Source organism: Phalaenopsis equestris, unplaced genomic scaffold (genome assembly GCF_001263595.1).
Source record: "Phalaenopsis equestris unplaced genomic scaffold, ASM126359v1 Scaffold000391, whole genome shotgun sequence".
Lineage (NCBI taxonomy): Eukaryota > Viridiplantae > Streptophyta > Magnoliopsida > Asparagales > Orchidaceae > Phalaenopsis > Phalaenopsis equestris.
Genome location: NW_018164833.1, coordinates 612,924 through 633,684, shown reverse-complemented (window position 1 = coordinate 633,684; position 20,761 = coordinate 612,924). Strand labels below are relative to the sequence as shown.

At 35.4% G+C, this 20,761-nt stretch overlaps 2 protein-coding genes across 3 annotated transcripts in view; one reads left to right on the top strand and one right to left on the bottom strand.

Annotated features, from left to right (window-relative positions):
* LOC110026654 overlaps positions 1 to 5,745 on the top strand; it is a 6,386-nt gene extending 641 nt beyond the window's left edge. Inside the window, exons 3-6 of the mRNA XM_020727680.1 lie at positions 2,339 to 2,886; positions 3,480 to 3,588; positions 3,666 to 3,986; positions 5,476 to 5,745. Coding sequence (XP_020583339.1) covers positions 2,339 to 2,886; positions 3,480 to 3,588; positions 3,666 to 3,986; positions 5,476 to 5,487 — 990 coding nt within the window. The 3' untranslated portion in view covers positions 5,488 to 5,745. The remainder of the gene's footprint in view (positions 1 to 2,338; positions 2,887 to 3,479; positions 3,589 to 3,665; positions 3,987 to 5,475) is intronic.
* A 141-nt stretch (positions 5,746 to 5,886) lies between these two features.
* Positions 5,887 to 20,761, bottom strand: part of LOC110026653 (flowering time control protein FPA) — a 48,777-nt gene continuing 33,902 nt past the window's right edge. Inside the window, exons 3-5 of one of the 2 annotated variants that reach the window (XM_020727679.1) lie at positions 18,362 to 19,605; positions 16,886 to 18,202; positions 5,887 to 6,211 (exon numbers count right to left, since the gene is read on the bottom strand). In XM_020727679.1, coding sequence (XP_020583338.1) covers positions 16,900 to 18,202; positions 18,362 to 19,605 — 2,547 coding nt within the window. In that variant the 3' untranslated portion in view covers positions 5,887 to 6,211; positions 16,886 to 16,899. Of the gene's footprint in view, positions 6,212 to 16,624; positions 18,203 to 18,361; positions 19,606 to 20,761 lie in introns of those variants that run through there. The other variant, XM_020727678.1, reaches the window with a different exon arrangement.

The window sequence follows — 20,761 nt, the reverse complement described above, 5'->3', positions numbered from 1 at the left end:
CAAAGAGACACGTGAGGTGATATATATATATATATATATATATATAGTAATAATATATTTTTTGAATTCAAAAGCAAGCACTTTAAGGCTAGCCATGTTTGGGTTTCCCTTTCTTTTCTTCTTCTATTTCTTTTTTGATTAGTTTTATTTTGATATTGTTCTACTTTCACTTTGAAAGAAAATTGAAAAAATAAAAAATACTTGTATCTTAATTGAAAATATAAATATGTTTAATTACTTTTATGAAGTTTAACACAAATAAATATTACTTTGATTGCAACCATATCATCTAGAAATAATTATTTTTATGTCTTCCTTCATAAGATTTTCCAAAAAATATATTATTACTAATCATCAATTTCTTAATGTTATCATATCCCAATAATTAACAAGGTCAAATGATGACATCATTAATTATTGACAATTTCCAAAGCTTGATTTTGGAATTGGTAAGCTTTTCAAATGTGTTTATCTAAATTGATTTTCTTTATTCTATTTCTTTGTTCATACCCCTCATTTCCTATGTATTTACATATCTTACACTTTACCTATACATGAAAAGAAAAATTGTAGTATAAATGTATAAAGTAAAGTTTAGATTTTTTCATATAAATATTTGTTAATAATATCACAAAGAGAGTTTAGAGGTTGTTTTGCTTCGCTTACTTATGCCATATAATGTGATTATATTGGAAGATGTCAATTGTTTGATCAACGGACTTCTTTAAAAAATAAATCTATAAATAGTACTTCTATCATATATATTCATGACATATGGATGCCGGTTTATATAAAGGCAAACAATAAATAACAAGAAAATTGAAATTATAAATATTTTTATGTATGGCCAAGTTATATTATTAAGATAATATTGTGATTTATATCACCATTAAGACTATGAAGTAGTGTTATTAATGTATATAATTAAGTATAATATTAGAATGGTCATTTAGCATGATCAAATAAAGACACCAAGGATCATAATCATAGGATATAAGTTTATTGGTTTAATGAAATTCACCTATGTAGATAGCAACGTAGAGAATGAATAATCTTTTAAACTTTAAAAGGGGTATATGTAAAGATTGCTCTTCATATAAATAGAGTTCAAGGTATCATTTGGTCTATGTCACCAATTGAGAGAAAATGCAGCTACACACTATATAGACAAAAGTTAGAGTTAGAGAAAGTAATGATGTTGCGGAAAACTTCTTTATTTAATGGAGTTAAAGCTAGTAATATCTTATGTTTGAAGTAGTAGAGTTTCTCCCTAATACAGATGCATTCCTTCTACCAATTTTTTGCTATGATTTGTCTCCCTTTTCTTCTATGTGCTTGTGATTGTGGATGTCTTATGATGGTTAAATTTTACCGTTTTATAAGCCATCATAAGGTGGTAGTTACGAAGCATAAGAGTTTGAGTGGAACTAGAGTTTGATTGGAAACATTAAATGTGGATGAATTTTGAGTTTAGCAATTTCTAATTGACTTGAAAGAAAAAATTATATAAGTTTGTGGTGAGACCTGCAATGCTTTATGACCTAGAATATTGGTCTTTAAAAGAGAAGCATAAAACAAAGAAGTGTTGTTGAGATGAGAAAGCTTAGGTCGATGAATGGCTTGACACTGAGAGACAATAATGTGAAACAAATCTATGCGTGAAAGGGTTGGTGCACCTCCAATGACAGACAATATTGGAGAGAGTCATCTTAGATGGTTTGGTAGCATTAAACGTCGGTCATTCTTAGATGGTTTGGTCGCATTAAACATCGACCATCTAATGATCATTAGATGGTTTGGTAGCATTAAACGTCGGTCATTTAATGATCCAATTAGAAGAGTAGATGTTTTAGATTTGACTTATGTCAAGAAAGACAGAGATAAAACTAAAAAGTCTTGAGCATATTGTATAAAAAATGATCTTAGTTTATTAGAATTAAATAAAATATGACACTCAATAGAACACAATGGAGAAAAAAGGATTCATGCACCTGACCTCACCTAGTGGGATAAAGGCTTGTTGTTGTTGTGCTACTAATTGAGAAAATAAAATTAAATATTTATAAAAGATGATTAAGAGAATTTGGACTCCACAACTAATATGCTACTATAAACTCTTTATTAAATCAAATTTGATTGTCAGAACTGCTGAAATTAAGATTTATTTCATGCCAACCATTTCTCTATATAATGATGACTACTATGATGGCAATCAATTCTGTTGAAAAAAACCTCAATTTTCTATACATAAAATACTTGCTTTCCCAACCTAAAGCTTTCTAAAAAATATTCAAAACTCTCATCATCTTCTAACTTAAAACATATTTTGAATTATCAGGATGCATTGGAGCTTAGAAAACACTTGCATGATAAATGCTTAATGAAATATGCTGATAAGATGGAAGCATCCAAAGTATCACTACAAGCTCTTCTCAGCATGAGCAATGTGGCCCTCTCCTCACAATTCAAAATGAAAAAAGCTGACATTTCCCGTTTCTTCAACAATGAAAACAACTCATCTTGCGCTAATGAAAGCTGTAATGGGAACATAAATGGTTCAAAAAAGGCTGACCCAAAGCTAAGTTCTAATTTTGATGCACCCAATGCAAAAACTACACTACATTTGAAGCTCAATGAGGGACATATCTTCAAGGGAGTTGTCTCGGCGAAGCCGACGGGTTCAAAGCTATATGGTTGCATTCGAACGTGTCAAATTGTCGAAGATGTGGCTCCATATTCTTCACTAGCAAACATAACTGTGGAGAGGCGGACCTCTGAGTATAAGGTCGGTGTACAAAGTGTGGCGGCTTCAAACTTTGCGACGATGAAAGCTTCAGAGATGTGGAAGGAGAAGGCAGTTGTTTTGTTGTGTATTCGCAGGCCGGGGTAAGTTGGAACAACTTATTTGGTTGCTTGGAGATGCAAAGTACTTAGAAAAGAGATTGGCACGAATCTTTCAAATATAATGCTTGTTTTTTGGAACATTACTAACAAACCGCCCGAGTTTATGTATTTACAAATCTAATTTCTAAATTTTAATTTTTATATTTATAACATGAAAATCTGCTTAAAAAATATCATTATTTTAAATTTTTAAAATGTGAGCTTTCATGCATAAGTAAGTTGGCTTATAGGTAAGCATTGAAGTTTAGGTGTTAATACATAAGAATTTAGTGGTATGTATGTAAATATTTTTCTTGGGACATTTACATACATACCACACATTTTTTATAGATTTACATATCTAACACCAACACGAAGATACCACTGACAATTTTAACATCACATAAAAAATAACACTATAATTAACCATTTCAAGTATAATTTTATAACACAAAAGTGTTGCAAATGTAAATTATATCGAACTTTAGGTGTTAGTTACATACAAATCATGGGGCATGCATGCAAATATGTCAAAAATCATTGCATAAATTTGTTGTTGTTGTTGTTGTTGTTGTTGTTGTTGTTGTTGTGCTTAGATGCATCATGTGCCGAGCCGAAGCGCACCGGCTATACTCGAGGAAACCGATATTCGACGCATTAGGGATTCAGCTTGTTGCCGTTCTTCACGAACACATCGAATCAGAGGTGATCTCTAATCAATTACATTCTCAGAAACAGAACATAAGATTGATGCATCATCTTCCTCATGATGATTGATTCAGGTGAGAGAATTCTGGCCGCGTTATTGGGGTGGTGTTGTGGTTATAGATCAAAACATGGGGTTTTTTAAAGCATTTGGAGGAGGAAGGCTGCTGAAAGACAGATTTTTAACCGGTTTTGTGCTGAATTCTGAAGCAAAAGCAAATTATAGAGCTGCAAAGGCAACAGGGTTGGAGGGAAACTATAGAGGGGAGAGGCATATCAAAGGTGGGATGTTCATAGTTAGGAGAGGAAGAGGAGGGATTGCTTATCAGTTCATTGAAAGGAATTTTGGTGATTGGGCTCCTATTGCTGAAGTGGTGGAGATTTGCAATAGAATTAAGGTATGCTTATTTTCCCCCATGGTGCCTTTCTTTTTTTTAAAAAAATGCTTATTTTCCCCCATGGTGCCTTTCTTTTTTTTAAAAAAAATGATATATGTTAATAACACGATATTATGGGGCATTTACGTACATACCGCACAATTCCTATGCTTTTACGTATCTAACATCAAAACTATCTTATTTATGTTCGTAACACTCGTTCTTATCACTCGTGTCTTTTAGCATCGCATTAAAAATATCACTATTATTTACTTTTTTAAAAGAGAAACTGTTATTTTGATGCACACACACGTAAATGTTATAAATATAAATAGTAAATATAGGTGTTAGATATGTGCATGCATAAGAAATATCTAATATGAATATGCATGTAAATTCCCCTAGTATTATATTATATGTTTGCTAACCAAACAACTTTTTTAAATGTTGGGTTTTTGTTACAATAATTGATGCAAATGAAATTGATGACGATCAAGTTTGTGATGTGATTGAATCAAAGGCATTTGCATATATGGCACACAATTCGTGTGCAGCTAAATATCTCATACCTACGCTTTCATATTTATCTGCACGCATAGCACTCAAATCTTTAACATCACATCAAAAACAACATTATTATCACTTTTTTAAATATGAAATACGTCTTTACATCCATAAAGCTAAAGGACCAAGATGTTGTGTATGTAAATACATGACAATTGTGTGCTAGTTAAGTAAATTTACCCTTGAATCAAATCATTGATGTCTAGATTTTAACCAACTGGAGCAGTATATGAGGAAATGAGCAATCTCATGCTCCTAAAGAAATAAATTCCAATTTAATGAAATGGAAGGACAATTTGTGGTCAAATGTCTTATTTAAAATCTCAAACTTTATTTTAAAGGTTCATATTTAATTCAAAATTTTTTAGATAAGGTGGATGAAAATTTATGTTGTTTTTATACAGAACAAGTGGTTAGGACTTCTGATTAGTCCACTAGATTTGAAGCAAAATTAGGCATTGAAGAGACAAGGTTGAAAGCTTGATATATGAAAGGTGAAGAAAACCTTGGTGGCAAATATAGAATGAGTTGGTGTTTAACACTATAAACTTCCACAATAAAAATCTTGATGAAATCAAAACATTAATTGAAATAAATGATAAAAAAATTATGCTCTAACTCCCAAATTATATATATTTAAAAGGTGAAATCGATATTTGGCATAGTGGGCACCAAATATTGATTCCCCCATATGAGTTGAAAACCCGTTGTGTTTGATTCTGATTCGAAGAGCTAGCGCCAAGGGATTCGAACCCCCAACCAGAAGGACTTATGCCAGAGGTGGCAGCACCAATGAGTCAGGTCTTTCGCACGCACCCACACGTAATTCATATATATATATATATATATATATATAGTCCATTTAGCTTATTTTACATTTTTTTTTTGTGGCATAATTATGATTCCATGCATGATGATATGTAAGCATTCATATTTTATTTTGCAGAATGAATTGTAGAGTGGAGAAGAATAATGGATGCTTTGAGGAGAAAGAGGTTCTCAGAGTTCAATATTTACGTTTGTTATGACAAATCTGCTGCAAATAAACCTTTTCCGTTCATACAATTAAAAAGGAATTATCTGTAGATAAAGCATAGTGAGAAAAACACATGCTGTCATTTCTTCTTCATTCTTATCTGTAATAAGGCTTTTCCACCACTCTTTTCCAAATTTCAGTTTCAAATGACAATCTGATTGCTGGCCCTTTCCCTCTAGTGGAAGATTGACCGTACATCATATAATATGAAAGTCTCATATTTGTCCATTCTATTATTAAAACTATATTTCCATTCTGTTTTCAAAATCATCCAGTTTAACTGGAAGAGCCTAGAAAAGATGGCCATTACTTTTAGAGTTTGTCTGGGATTAAATATATAGGCAAAACTCATATGCTGATTCTACTTTAAAACTTCAAGCCATCCTACCAACATGGCTGTTTACAGATGCTACTGCAAAATCTAATCTAATGAAAAAGAATCCTCAGGACTTCATAAGCATCACAGTTTTAGGGTTGCAGGCCAAACAAAACAAAGCAAAGCAAGACGAAACAAAATTGAAGGCCGCCTGCCTGCGAGCGAAGTTGGGACGTAAAACTGAGATCAAAGCATAAAAAATCAAACCTTTTAGCTTTAAGAAAATGGTTGGCAGGCGGCTTCGGGATTCCCATGCATACCATCAACCCACTGCGGCAAAAAATTATATCCTAAATTTTAGATGATAGCTTGTCTTTGAACTTCATAAGATGCAGTCATGATTCTTCTTCATAAAAATATTATTCATGCAATGTATCAAAGAAATTTATAGTGCTCGTGCAATCACAGAAAGATTTAGAAATAAATACAAGTCAGCATCTCGGCTTCAAATATTGTAGGATATCATGTTTAAGCTTTCATTGAACCAATCTCACAAATCCTGTTGTTAAGATTTGGGTACAACATCCTTCACTTTTTTTCAAGTCTGAAGAATAGAATACTCTCTCTCACACAAAGTTTAGGTGTTAGATATGCAAATATATAAAAATTGGGTGGTATTTTTGTGAGTGCTCCAATTAAAAAAATAAAGCGTTATACTATTATATCATGGCAGAAATATTAAATTACAAGGTCTTTCCACGTTTTACATATATAGAGAAAGCTAGTTTCCACGAGAACTTTTACATGAATGGAGTTCCATGCGAGCACTATAAAGTTTCCTTGGAGCAGATCTAAAACTGAATACATAGTATATAATTTTGGTAGTATATCTAGTGACAGAGTTGTAATAATAGGCGATCAAATTATTAAAAAGAGTGAACGCTTTAGAAATCGCGGGTATATCATTCAAACTGATGATGATATAGATGGGGATGTTATTAGTAGAATTCCAGTTGAATGATTGAAGTGGAAGAATGCATCGGGCCTATTGTGTGATAGAAAAATATTGCTTAGACTTGAAAGAAAATTTTGTAAGATAGTGACGAGACTTGCAAAGCTTTATAGTGCGCAGAATGTTGGCCTATAAAAGAGAGAGGTATAAAACTAAGTGTTGCTGAGATGAGAATGTTTAGGTGGATGAGTGGCTTTACACTTAGAGACAAAATGCAAAATGAATATATCCGTGAAAGGGTTGAAGTAGCTTCAGTGGTAGAAAGGTTGGAGAGAATCGTCTTAAGATAGTTTGGTCACACTAAACGTCGATCATTTGATGATTGTCACATTAAACGTCGATCATTTGATGATTTGGTTAGGGTAGTAGATGTTTTAGATTCGACTTATGCTAAGCAAAGTAGAGCATGCTGCATAATATATGATTCTAATTTATTAGAATTAAATGAAAATGTCACTTAATAGGACACAATGGAGAAAAAGGATTCATGTAGCCAACCCCACTTAGAGGGATAAAGGCTTATTATTGTTGTGGAGTTCCGTGAGAGCAAAACGCCAAAACTAGATTGGAATGACAGTATAAAGGCTAAAACTCATTGTTATCTGAATTTGATATTAATCCCTGAAGTTGACTACAAGAGGTAAACCACTGCTCAATAAATATAAGCATAAAAAATATTTTATTTTAATTTAACTACTAAGTTATTATATCTTTTATTAAATGGAGAAATGACCTATTTTATTTAACATATAATGAGAAACAGCTAATTTAATGGACATTGGATAGGTATTAATGCAATATAAAAGGGCCGCGAAGGAGCGAAGGATTTGATTACTTTAGAAAGGTCATCCTTATATAATAAGTGATTCATTTAGCGATTCATTTTCATTAAAAAGAAATATTGATAAAAAAAAAAAACAGCTGTATATTGACAATTCAACAATCACTTCACTATCACTAGAAAATGGGCAAATCAATATATCACAACGAATTTATGCATCTTGTTAATATATAAATTTAAAGTACTCAAGTTCACACACACATGCACGCACGCAAGCACGCGCACGTGTGCACACACACACACACAAATATAATTTAGAAGCATAAAATAATTACCTATCATTAGAGAAACTTATAGGCTCTTCACTTATTAGGTATTAAACAAATCATTAAGTTTTTAAGAGATCCAAAATGAATGAATGTTCAAGATGTTTTTTGGTGCTGTGTCAAGCTCCTTTCTAATTAAATAGGATGACAAGATATGCTTAGTTGGGATTAAATGCTACTGTAAAGTGCCATTTTGGCTTCAATTAACGTGTTCAGTACACTCCATGAAAACAATTAGCTAGGTCAAGTATTTGACAGTCAAACTCTAGATTGGGCAGATAAGGCCAATAAATAGTAAATTGAACTCAGGCATTGGTTCCAATTCAATCATTTAGAACTTACTACAGCCTCTTAATAAGGATGGCTTACAAAATTAAAAGTTAGAAAATAAGGATTCATGACAACTATAGTTGTTGTTTTTTATTTAGAAAAAAAGGCTATATTTTTTGTTGATGCATTAGTTAATTGTCTTTTACCCATAGGTTATTGAATGTTTTTTTCTCTTTTTCTCTGTCAGAGAAAGGATTTATCACATAATACTTTCCTTGTAATTAAGCCACCACCTATATTTCTTCTTTTTTTAAGTTATATAAAAATTCATTAATCCCCCATAACTTTTCCTTCGACAGTGAAGGATTTGCAACTTACATGATCTTGTTTTATACCGTGCTAGTGGATACAAGAACTTAGAAAACACCTTAATAAGTGTAAATATAACCAAAAATGATAAAAGAATTATGATTTCTTTGTCAGGGTTTAGCACATGTTGAGATTTGTATCTAATGTAAAGTCTTGATTATAAATAGATGAAGTCTAGGAATTTAATTGTAAATGTTGTAACTTTTAAGGCTCTATATTAGCTCATCATCAATGAAATGAAAGGAGGTTTTTTAGCAATAATTTCTGTCAGGTATTAGAGCCTCACCTAGGTCTGCCGCCAATCGTCATCATCTTTTCCTTCCTCTAACAACAACCAGTAGGAAGGCAACTCAAAGCTTGCAGTGAACAGAGAACCGTGACAGAAACCTGTGAGACAATGGCACTGTGAAGATGACGACTTGATACAGATGCAGATCGAACTAGTGGGGATCGAAGTAGAGTATAGCAAAACTCCTATTTCCCTCTTCTTTCGATCGGGGTCCTAGCGAAGTAGCGGCAAATCGCACCATCCAGCATGGAACGACATATACAGATGCAGATCGACGTGAAGGGACCAGAAACTCCCGCTTTTTCGATTGGTCCCCGCGAAGCAATCTCGGCTAGAGCTAACGGAGGCTTCGGCTTTCGGTGAGAGGACATGTGGAATAGCGTGAATAGGGAGGGGATAAATAGAAGCTTTGTGAGATTGGGAAAAGGGAAGGTAAAGACGGCTCAGAATGCGGTTTCGTGCGAGCTAAGACAAAGCAGATCACACGAACTTGCAGAAAGTCGTGTGTGATCTGTGTAATCTAGACTTGATACTTGTGATTAAAACTGTCAGGAGATGGAGATAGTGTTGGAGGTAAGGGATTGAAAATTCTGGGGAAGATGGATCCCGAAGTTCTAAAGGTCTTGGTCGGGATCATACAGGGAGCTTGCGTCTCAACGAGAGCCACTACCTCGGCACACGCTCCGAAGCAGGTGAAGCTAGATCTCCCTCCTATGGATCTGAAGCTTGATGGACCGACCACGTATCTGAGTTGGGCACGTCGGATCAATGCTGCTCTAGTAGAGAAGAGACTATAATGATACCTGACGAAGACTGAGCTAAATAATGACAGTGCTGAGAGGGATGAGCGAAGGACCGCACATGTCTTGCTTTACACCTGATTACTCAACTCGATGGTTCCATCTATTAGTTCATCAGTGGATGACATTCGAAAGGTGAGCGACATTTGGGCAAAGCTGAAGAAGATCTATGCTAGGCTAAGAACCACATGAGGGTGTTTCAGATTCAGCATGAGATAGAGGCGGTGGTTCAAGATGATAAATCATTCAAGAGTACTCTATAGACCTGGAATGGTTGTGATATGTTCTTGATCGCTTCTCACCTATGTCGAGCTATGGTGATCCGGGATGCAAGGAGGGAGAGATCTTTGCATAGATGAGAACTATGCAGTTTCTGACTCATTTAAACCCGATCTTTGATTAGAGGAGATCAGTTCTTCTAGCACAAACGGCTATTCCTACACTAGATGAGGCCATTGCTGCAATGATACAGGAGGAGAATCACATGAAGCTACACTCTAAGCTGAGTGATTTTTCGGGTATACGATCAACATTGGCTGTTGCGAGCTCAGATATGTTAGGTGTCCAGGGGGAGACTCGCAGGTGCTACAACTGTGATGAAGTTTACCATCTAAGCAAAGCCTATTCTAAAACACTTAAGGAGAAAGAAACAGGCGGACGTGGACAAGGTGGAGGTTATGTTCGTGGTCGTGGCGTTCGGAAAGGTGGAAGAGGGGGCTACCATGAAAATCTAATGATAACTGAGGATGGGGGAGAGACAGGTGTGATCTTTACTAGTGAGGATCATGAGTGTCCGGAGCAATTGAAGAGGATGCAGAAAGCTGCAGGAGATGGAGTTGAGGATGTTTCAAATCCATCTACATCAAGGAGTAACATTGCCACTAATGCTTGCTTTAACAAAGGTACCGGTGACACGCTTGCTCTTGCCTCTATTTCCACAACTGAATCACCAGAATGATTAATATATTATGGTGCTTCTTGTCACGTGACAGACAATGTTGGAGAGCTCCCTTAACACACTCATTTAGCAATACCAGAGAGTATAGAGTAACCTGTATACTTTTAAGTAAGGGTACAATGAGATGTACCAATCATATAACTTTGTCCAATGTTTTGCATGCTTCTTTTCCAGTAAATCTCTTATCTATTAGTGTATTCTCTATTTAAAATGCATTGTTTCTTTTAATATTCCTCAAGTGATCTTCCAAGAGAAAAGGATGGATCGGACACTTGCGACAGCAAAATGACATAGCAGACTCTGGTACTTGGGTACTTGGACCGAGAGGGGATGGAATCAGCTCTGGCATCCATGATAGAAAGTGTTGCATGGGGAGAATCTAGGAGGAATGTTGAGGATGTGTTACTGTTACATCACAGGCATATGAGATATTTTGGTCTTAGTTTACTGAGTCGGTTGTATTCATTTATGTATGAAAAAGCAAATAAGAAACTAGTGTGTGATGCTTGTGGGTTTGGAAAGCTCATTAGAAGCTCTTATATCAATTCTGGGAATAAAAGCTCTGGTGTGTTTGATTTGATACATTCTGATGTATGGGATCTTGTCCTACTAGCTCTATGAATGGCTATCAGCATTTTGTTATTTTTATTGATGGTTTTTCTCATATTACTTCGATATACTTGATGAAACAAAAGAGTGAGGTGCTTGTTTGTTTTAAAAATTTTTACAAGGCAATCCAGACCCAATATGGTGCAGTTGTGAAGGCATTCAGATCTGATAATGGAACATAATATATCAACAAAGCATTTGAGGACTATTTGTCAACTCAAGGGATACAACATCAAACCACATGTCAGTGCACACCAACGCAGAATGGAGTAGCAAAGAGAAAGAATTGACATCTTCTAGAAGTAGCATGCAGCATGATGATGACAATGAATGTCCCACAAAACTTATGGAGGCAAGCAATGTTGAAGTTGGTCAATTGATTAGCAGGATGATCTCAAGTGTGTTGGGGTGGAAGTCTCCTTATTAGATGTTGAAAGAAGACAATAAAGAGATCCTTCCACTGGAGTATTTGGATGTGTATGCTTTGTGAAAGACAACAAAACAACTGTAGAGAAGTTGGATCCAAGAGATGAAATGTGTGTTGTTGGGTTATTCGGCTACCTAGAAGAGTTATGTTTGCTAGAACCCAATTAAGAAGAGCCTCTTTGTGAGTATGGATGTCCTTTAGAGAGTTTAAACCATACTATAATCTGGAGGTGAATTAACCCTTCGGTGACTCAACAGACAAGTAGTAGTGGTGATGGAGTGGTGCAAGTGGAAGCAATATCATGTCCTGTGATGTAGAAAGAATCAACGGAAGAGACAGAAATAGAGAAGATTGATCTCAGAGGTGGTGGAATTCATACTGAAGGTGAGTTAAGGGTGTACACACACAGGAAAAAGCAAACTAAGGAAGTAAAGTCTGCAGTGCTCCCATCCCGGTCTTCCCCAACTCTTGAGACACCTACACCATCATCCACCTTTGATTCAAAACTCTCAGGTGATATTATTCCTCATTCGTCCACTCCTATCCCCTTAACCTTAAGGAAGACCGCTCACAGCAATGCAGGACATCCTCCTAATCGTTTTGGGTGGGAACTTGACATTGCGAATTTTATTTTTTATTCTAACATCTCACATTTACATGGAGCATTCATTGTATCATTGGACTCTGTCTTTATACCTAAGTGTCAGCATATTTTTAAAGAGAATCCAAAGTAGAAAGCGGCAATGTGTGAAAAGCTTGGAGCTCTTGATAAAAACCAAAGATGAGAGATTGTACCACTAACAGCATGGAAGAAGACAGTTGGATGAAAGTGGATTTTCACGGTCAAGCAAACTTCAGAAGTGAAGGTGAGGAGATACAAAACACAACTAGTGGCAAAAGAGTACAGTTAGACGCATAACGTTGACTACAATGAAACTTTTGCACCAGTTGTAATGATGAGCACCATGAGGACACTGACTTCTCTGATAGTGAATGGTAGAGAGAGAATCCACCAAATGGAAGTAAAGAATGTTTTTCTTCGCGGGGAGCTATTGGAGGAGGTATATATGGAGATACCACCAAAATTCACTACATCGCAGTGTAGGCTCAGGAAGTCACAGTATGGTTTGAAGCAGTCTCATCGCGCCTGGATTGACAATTTTATAATATCAATGGTTGACATGAGATATAACAGATCAATGCAGACCACACGGTGCTCTTTCGACAACATGAAGATCACATTACAATACTTGTTGTGTAAGCGGATGATATGATTATCACTGGTGATGACAAGGCAGAGATTGCTCAACTGAAAGGAAGATTGAACCTCACTAAAAATGAGGTCAACAAGCTCAAATACTTTCTTGGGATTAAAGCAGCCTATGGACCGGAGGGGATGGTTCTATCCAAAAGAAAATATGTGATGGATCTTCTCATGGAGACAGGTATGCTGGGGTGCAAACCGACAGTCTCTCCAATTGATCAGAAGGTCAAGCTTATCACAGAGGTAGGTGAATCGATCGATTGAGAGATATACCAGAGGTTGGTGGGTCATCTGATCTATTTGTGCCACACTTGACCTGATAATACTTTTACAATAAGTGGGGTGAGCTGCAACATGCATGATCCAAAGAAGGGTCGTATGGATGCAATATACCAGGTTTTGAGAAATCTGAAGAGTGCATTGGGGAAAAAGTTGATATTCGAGAGAATACGCATGTAGATATTGAGAGCTTTTGTGATTCTGACTGGGCAAGTTGTGCTAGTGGCAGACGATTCACATCAAAATACTGCATGTTCATAGGTGGCAACTTAGTCTCTTGAAAGAGAGAGAAACAGTCCATTGTAACAAAACCAACAACAGAGACAGAGATCATGGCATTAAGAGTTTCTAAGATGATGTGGTTGAAAGCCTTGTTGGTTGAACTCAAAGTGGATCAAAGAAATCAAATAAAGTTGTGATGAGAAAAAAAGTCAGTGATCAGCATCGCCAACAGCCTGGTGCAAATGATAGAACCAAACATGTTGAGATTATGGTTCTTCATCAAGGAAAAACTGAATAACGGACCACTAAAGCTAAGTCATGTAGCCATTGGAGAGCAAGTGGCTGACTGCCTCACTAAAGGACTTGGTATATTAGATTTGCCTAGGTTATGTGACAAGATGGGCTTAGTGAATAAATTTTGCCCATCTTGAGGGGGGGTGTTAAGATTTGTATTTAATGTAGTGTCTTAGGTGACAAGATGGGCTTAGTGAATAAATTTTGCCCATATTGAGGGGGAGTGTTAAGATTTGTATTTAATGTAGGGTCTTAGTTGTAAATAGATGAAGTCTAGGAATTTATTTGTAAATATTGTAACTTGTAAGGCTCTATATAAGCCCGTCATCAATGAAATGAAAGGAGGATTTTTTTAATAATAATTTCTATTGCACGCATTATGCTAATCTTTTTCTTAAATATTGTTGCTAAAGAGTCTTGTATTTATCCATCCACTTTCATTTCCCCTTGAAACTTAATTCAGGATTTAAGTTAATATTATTTTTCTATCATTTGTTATAGAAATTGAGCTCTTGAATGCATGAACTAAGTGGTTTAATGAAAGCTGATTTCTCAAGGCTAAATTGTAGATCAAATATGTTTTATATGAGATTGCATAATTTCAGCTAATTTAATCATCTCAAATTAAATGAAATTATTTTATTCTATTGTTGCTTCACCTTGCTATTCCCACAAATCATTGACATACAATATTATAAACTGTTATAATAATGTTGTAAAACTTATTTGATATCAGCAATTTTGTATGTGCCCTTAATGAATGCATTTCTATTTGATGTAATCTTATACTCTATTTATATGACATTAATAGATAACTTTTACGTTAAGACTTTTTTTCTGTAATAAAATTAAATATAAAATAAATCTTCCATGATTTTCTAATATTTTGTGCTACTTTTAAAATAGTGTCGGCCTCATCGTTTTATGTGCTATGGCTCTATGAGATTTTTACTTTATGATGTTGATGTTCACAATTGACAAATATGCACGGTAAGTATATGAATAATAATTCATTAATATGTCATTGGAAATACAATTACTTATTGATTAGCAAAACAAAATTTTATAACTGCTAGTTATGGTCAGGTGTTTGGTTATCAGGTTGTTACTTGCATGTTTAGAATAAAATATAAAGTTATAAGTTACTCAACAGCTAAATAGCTACTTTTCTAATCAGCAAATCAAGTGAAATTGGGAAAATAATTTCAACCAGTATATGAATCTGGGATCAGCATTAATCTATCATAGCAATCCTTTATAAAACTAGTAAAAAATATATATTTGACTCTTAGTTAAAGAAATTGTAATAATTAATCATTATGGTACTAATAATAACATTTTAGTATATAAATGCGCTGCAATCTGTAAGTCAATTCATGATAATCTAAATACATAAGATTTTACTTGCGCATTTAATCTCAACTTAATTAGAAATCAGCAGTTTTTAGATTTATCTCTTATCTTCGTCAACATTATACTTTAAATCTAAGGTCAAACGATTTCTATAAATATAACTTCTTATTCATTATAAAAGCCATGATATGATGAATGAAATAATAGTAATGGATCTATAGGATTTAATATCAACATAACGTTCTCAATATGTCATCGTAAATATCTTTAATAACTTCAAGTAACATTTGACTCAGCTTTTCCCAAATGGGCAAATAAAAAACAGGAATACTTCTTTTGCTTATAGTTTTTTCATCTCCATTTATTGCTTAAAAAAAAAGACATTTATATTAAATCACTATGGCATGAATCAAATTGAACTTTTGATATTAAGATAATTTGTCTAAAGAACCAATCTTCAATTTGAAAACTAAAATAATCTAAGTTTATTTCTTACAGCCTTGAAAGCGTGTTAAAAATCTCACTATTATGAGATCATTTGTTACCACAAATTCAAACATATCTTACAAGCATTTCTATTTGTCATCTCTATCCATATTGCTAATCCATTTCAATAGAACCTACAAGTCAATTTAAATCATCACTCAGAATTTTTCGAAGTTCCTATAATCCAATGTAAAGCACAAAATGATAAGCACGTTTATAATATTCAACAATTAAATTAATAGCATACTAATATCACCAACCATTTAACTCCAAAAAATTTTGACTTCCAACTCAATCCGCTGTTTCCCCTAATTAATTTCTTGTTAATAATATTCCAAACTGAATAATAATTAATAAGCCCTATTGTCTCTAAATCATTCCCCGTTTCCCTCTAGTTCATTTGTTACCACAAATTCAAATATATCTTCTTACTAGCAATTCTATTTGTCATTTCTATCCATATTGCTAATCCATTACAATAGAACCTATAATCCAATATAAAGCTTAGCAATTATATAAAGCACTAATTGCTAAGCACATTCATAATATTCAACAATTAAATTAATAGCATTACTCATAACACCAACCATTTAACTTAAAAAATTTTGGCTTCGAACTCTATCCCCTATTTCCCGTAATTAGTTTCTTCTTGTTAATCTTCCAAACAAAATAATAATTAATCAGCCCAAGTGTCTCTAAATCATTCCCCATTTCACTCTAGTCTATTGCAAACATGTTATATTTATTCCAATTTGAATCGTTATATTCTCTATCCTTCCAACTTTAGTCTCCAAATTGCATGTAGTAATGGTAAACTTAATTTTAAAAACTAACTGCTAGAATTTTTCTCCACAATTGAATGTAGCATTTTTAGCAGTTGAGGTTCTGGGCAACAATTGTCTATGTCTCACCGCATAGAATTAAATTAGGACTGTCACTTTTGGGTTAAGTCCTAGCCAGCCTTTTAACAAATTCAACACAATCAAAATTGAGCAATGGTAAACTATTTTTGGAGAACATCCGAAAAATAGCATCAGCAATGATGTTGCATTACTATACATAATTTGAAAATTAAGAACAGGAAAGGTAACTCAGATAAAATCGTGAAGTTTCCTAGAAATGCATGTACGCGGCTGTTATGCCAGAATATCCCTCAGGAGACTCAGTGAAAAAACATAAATTTTAACATGCAGGACAGCACATAAACATGGGCATCGATATAACAAATTTGACCGAATAGGATTTTTGAGCAAAGGAATCATCACCTTCATATCCAGTACTAATCGACAGCCTTTGCTCGCTGTTGAATCTGCTGAAGAAGAGCAGCAGCCAGCTGAAGTGTTGCCTGCAAACGCTTCTCAGGATCTGCTTCCGTGTCTTCCCTGGAGCCGTTTTGCTCTTGTTGATTGGTCTGTTGCCCAACATTTTGAACTGGAGGAACATCAGATGGTTGTGACCCTTGCAGCTGCAGCTGCAGCTGCTGCCCGTGGCCAGTCTGATGCTCTACAGATGCAGAATTCAATGATGAATCGGCAGGGGTAATAGAAGCATGGGCATGTGGCAAGAGAGAATTGTTATACATAAGCATAGAGGCATGATGCTGGGAAATAGGATTCTGAGAAAAGTTCGAGTATTTCCCCCTTTCATCCTTTAGCAAATGAGGCTCTTCTACAGTTTGTTTTTGGTTCCCCAGAAGAGCTGCCAGATGAGCAAGTTGTTCAGGTTGGAGAGATCTTGATGTTGCTGAAGGAGGCTGAGATTTGATCTCCTGCGGTGGAGGAAACTTGACTGCAGAAGATGAAGCTAAAGTCTCAGGCATATAACCACTTGAGTCAGTCCCTGGAGCAACTCTTGAATTGAATGACTCTTTTGAGAAAGATTGACCAAATGGTTGTGATGGAGCACTTGGAGCAGTAATGAAACTTCCCATGCCAGAGCAAGAAACTGGAATGTTACTAGACCAGGTAGATGGAAATGGAGGATTATGAAGTTGCAAATGATCATGCGCCCCATCCATATGAAGATCACGTAACTTTTCTCCACGAGCAGAGACTGAATACGGGAAACTGTCATCCCGTGTAGATGCTGGTGTGAAAATGGCTGGAGTCAAATATCCTGATGATGAGGCTGTGTGGTTTTGTTTATGAGAAAATGACCTGAAATCAGGTGAATTTGGTTCCGTAAATGAAGTGCCTTCATGAATTTTAAGTCCTTCATTTGGCCTCTGAGTAAGAGATGGGATTTTTGGCTCTGTCAAATCCAATGGATGTTGAAGAGAACTGATGTTAGAAACATTTTGCTGGAACTTTAGAATGACACCAGAGATGCTCACTTTTCCTGGTACTTTCAAGACTTGTTCAGAAAAATCTGATGGCGGTACGAGGAATAAAGTGACTTTCTCTTCCAGCTTAGCAACAGCTACCCGCTGCTTTTCTCCAAGATAATGCATGAATTCACCATAGAAACCAATATCTGCATCACTTTCAGGAACAAAAAATACCACCCAAGTACTCACTGCTTGATAATAATGTTTTGCAAGCATATCAAGGCCAGTTCTCGAAGTGCAGTTAAGAAACTCAGGCCTGCATGCAACATAGCAGTTGATGAGGAAAGATGAGATAGATCAACTTCCAGTACTTATTGTTATAAAAAATGCAGCAACAGAAAAAAAAATAAAAAAATAAAAACTACTGCTTTTGTGGATCTAAGCTGGCAAAAAGTAGGAATTAAGTATTACTTACAGCATAAAATCAAGAACTTTACCAACAGGAAAGCACCGAGCACGACAAACTGGAGTTCCGCCCTTAGCTATCGTTCCCTCCCACTTCCATATTTCATCTAGTGGGGGAGGTTTATGAGATTCAGGTTTAGATCTGTGTGATTTTGGAGATATACTAGAAAATGTTCTAGAACCTCCGCTTAAGCGGCTGATGCTGCCCCACGTATCATCTATTTCAGCGTGAGAACGATTTAGGCTCCTTGACAAATCATGACCACCTTTTAAACTGAATGAAACAGAATCCAGAGACTTATTATAACCATGATACTCTGGCAAATCATGGAATGGATTTTGCAGGCTGTCATGTTTTTCTTGTTCTAAATCTGAGAAAGGATACTCTGGAAGATCTTTATCAGGGATGAAGTCAATTTTAAGTTTCTTTGCTAGAGGAAATGGTCTGTCCTCTATGTCCCAAGAATCTGCAAATGGTGGAACTCTTTGAGGTCTTTCAAAAGGAAGACTATGTGAAGGTGGTATCTTGTCTGCCGGACTGGTTCTGTGTCTTCCTAAAAAGTCTTCTGTTGTCCTTCTGTCAGAAGAAAATTCTTGTGATCTAATACTCCTGTAAGTACTGGAAAAAATTGGTTCCGGTTCAGCGCCAAACTGTGATGATTTATTCCTAGTGAAATCGAGGGCTTGTGGATCACGAGAGACCTTGTCAAGTAGGCTGAAGCGAAATGGTGGAGAAGCCCTGCGAAAATCTCGGACCGGACTCTCCAAGCTTTCATCACCATGAAAGGGCTCAAGGACTTTCCCACTTGACCCAGGTAAAAAATTAGGCTTCAAATGTGGAGAGAAAGGACCATTTGCAAGACCTTTTCCATGTACAGCAGGCATATCACTCCTAGCAAAACAAATATTAACACGAGGATTGTTGAGAAATTTCCCATGCAGAGCTTCTTTAGCCCTACAAGCTGCCACCACACTCCTGTAGCGAACAAAGGCATAGCTACGGCCTGGAAATGAAGTAATTTTCTCAATTTCACCAAAAGGTGAAAATGCCCTTCTCAAGATTATTTCATCAACATTTAAAGATGGAGGAAAGCCTATCCACAAAACCTCACTAGGTTCAGCACTCCTATAGCCTTTGGACTTATCAGAAGATCTTTCAGGACTAAAATTCTGATTTCTCATATCTCTTCTCAAAGGTGATTCATCCCTCTCAATTGACCGTCTGTCATCTTTATGACGCAAATATGCTTCATCCTGTATTAAAATGGAAGCCCTGCTTTGTAACTCGAAACTACTTTTTGAATTAGCATTATAACTAATGCATATAGTTTGCAAGCAGAGATGCAAAATTGAGTAATCAAGCACATTAAGGCTTCAACTACAGAAAGCCTCCACCTACAGAAAGTATTAACAAACAAGTCCTATATCGCACACAAAAAAATATTGAAAAACAAATAGACTTATCCCTGCCAAAAAATTTCAATTTAAGGAACATAATAATAATAAAAAAGGAACCAAACTTCAAATGAAATGAACCAAATTAAAATAATAGGAAGTAGAAGACAAGTAACATCATAATAAAAAGGCCTTCCTTGCTCATCAAATTGACATCATGCAACAAAACAAAAAGAATTCTTCAGCGGTAGAGCTAGAGCACTCGCTATAGCATCCGGCAAGCATGGCTAGCAGAAATACAGAATAGATTAAAGTTAACCTGGGATTATAAGCATGCATTCCATTACCTCACGTAAGGGAGTGAGTGTGTGCGCTACTTTGCACATTCACCATAAGACAATCATAATCAGCAGAAAATAACAAGACCTTTGGTTTTCAAAAACAAATTATTGACTAAGCTATAAAAAACGATTCATAGCTGTATCAGAACTCAAGAAAACCAAAAATTTGAACGATAGTAGACTCATAAACTCTCCTAGAAAGCTTAGAAAATCAAAGGCTAAATTGGAATACAGCTATGGTATGAAAAATGAACTACAACTGCTAGAAAACCTTAGTGCTACATCATATAAGTAAAATGCTAAATTAGTTGAAGGAAAAAAAAGCACTTTCCTTGCGCATGCATCCTGAAAGTAAAATGCTATTCTAAATGAGACAAAAAAAACAAAACACACTGAAATGGTAGCCCCAAGTCCCTCTGTTCTTTTCTAGCACAACCTCACCTTTAATGAAAGGAATGACCGTTATAATCATCCTCATGACTTCACCATCAAAAACTCCTTCACCTTGTTTCGTGGGTAAGAAGTGCAGAAAAATTAACCTAAAATCATATCCAAAAGTTTTTCTCTGCGTAGTTTTCAACCAAACCAGTTGTTCCATACAGCAGGGCATCAAAAAGAGCCATAATCGTGATTAGTTTTTTCAGTTCCCAAATAAAAAAAAGTTGATCGGAGAT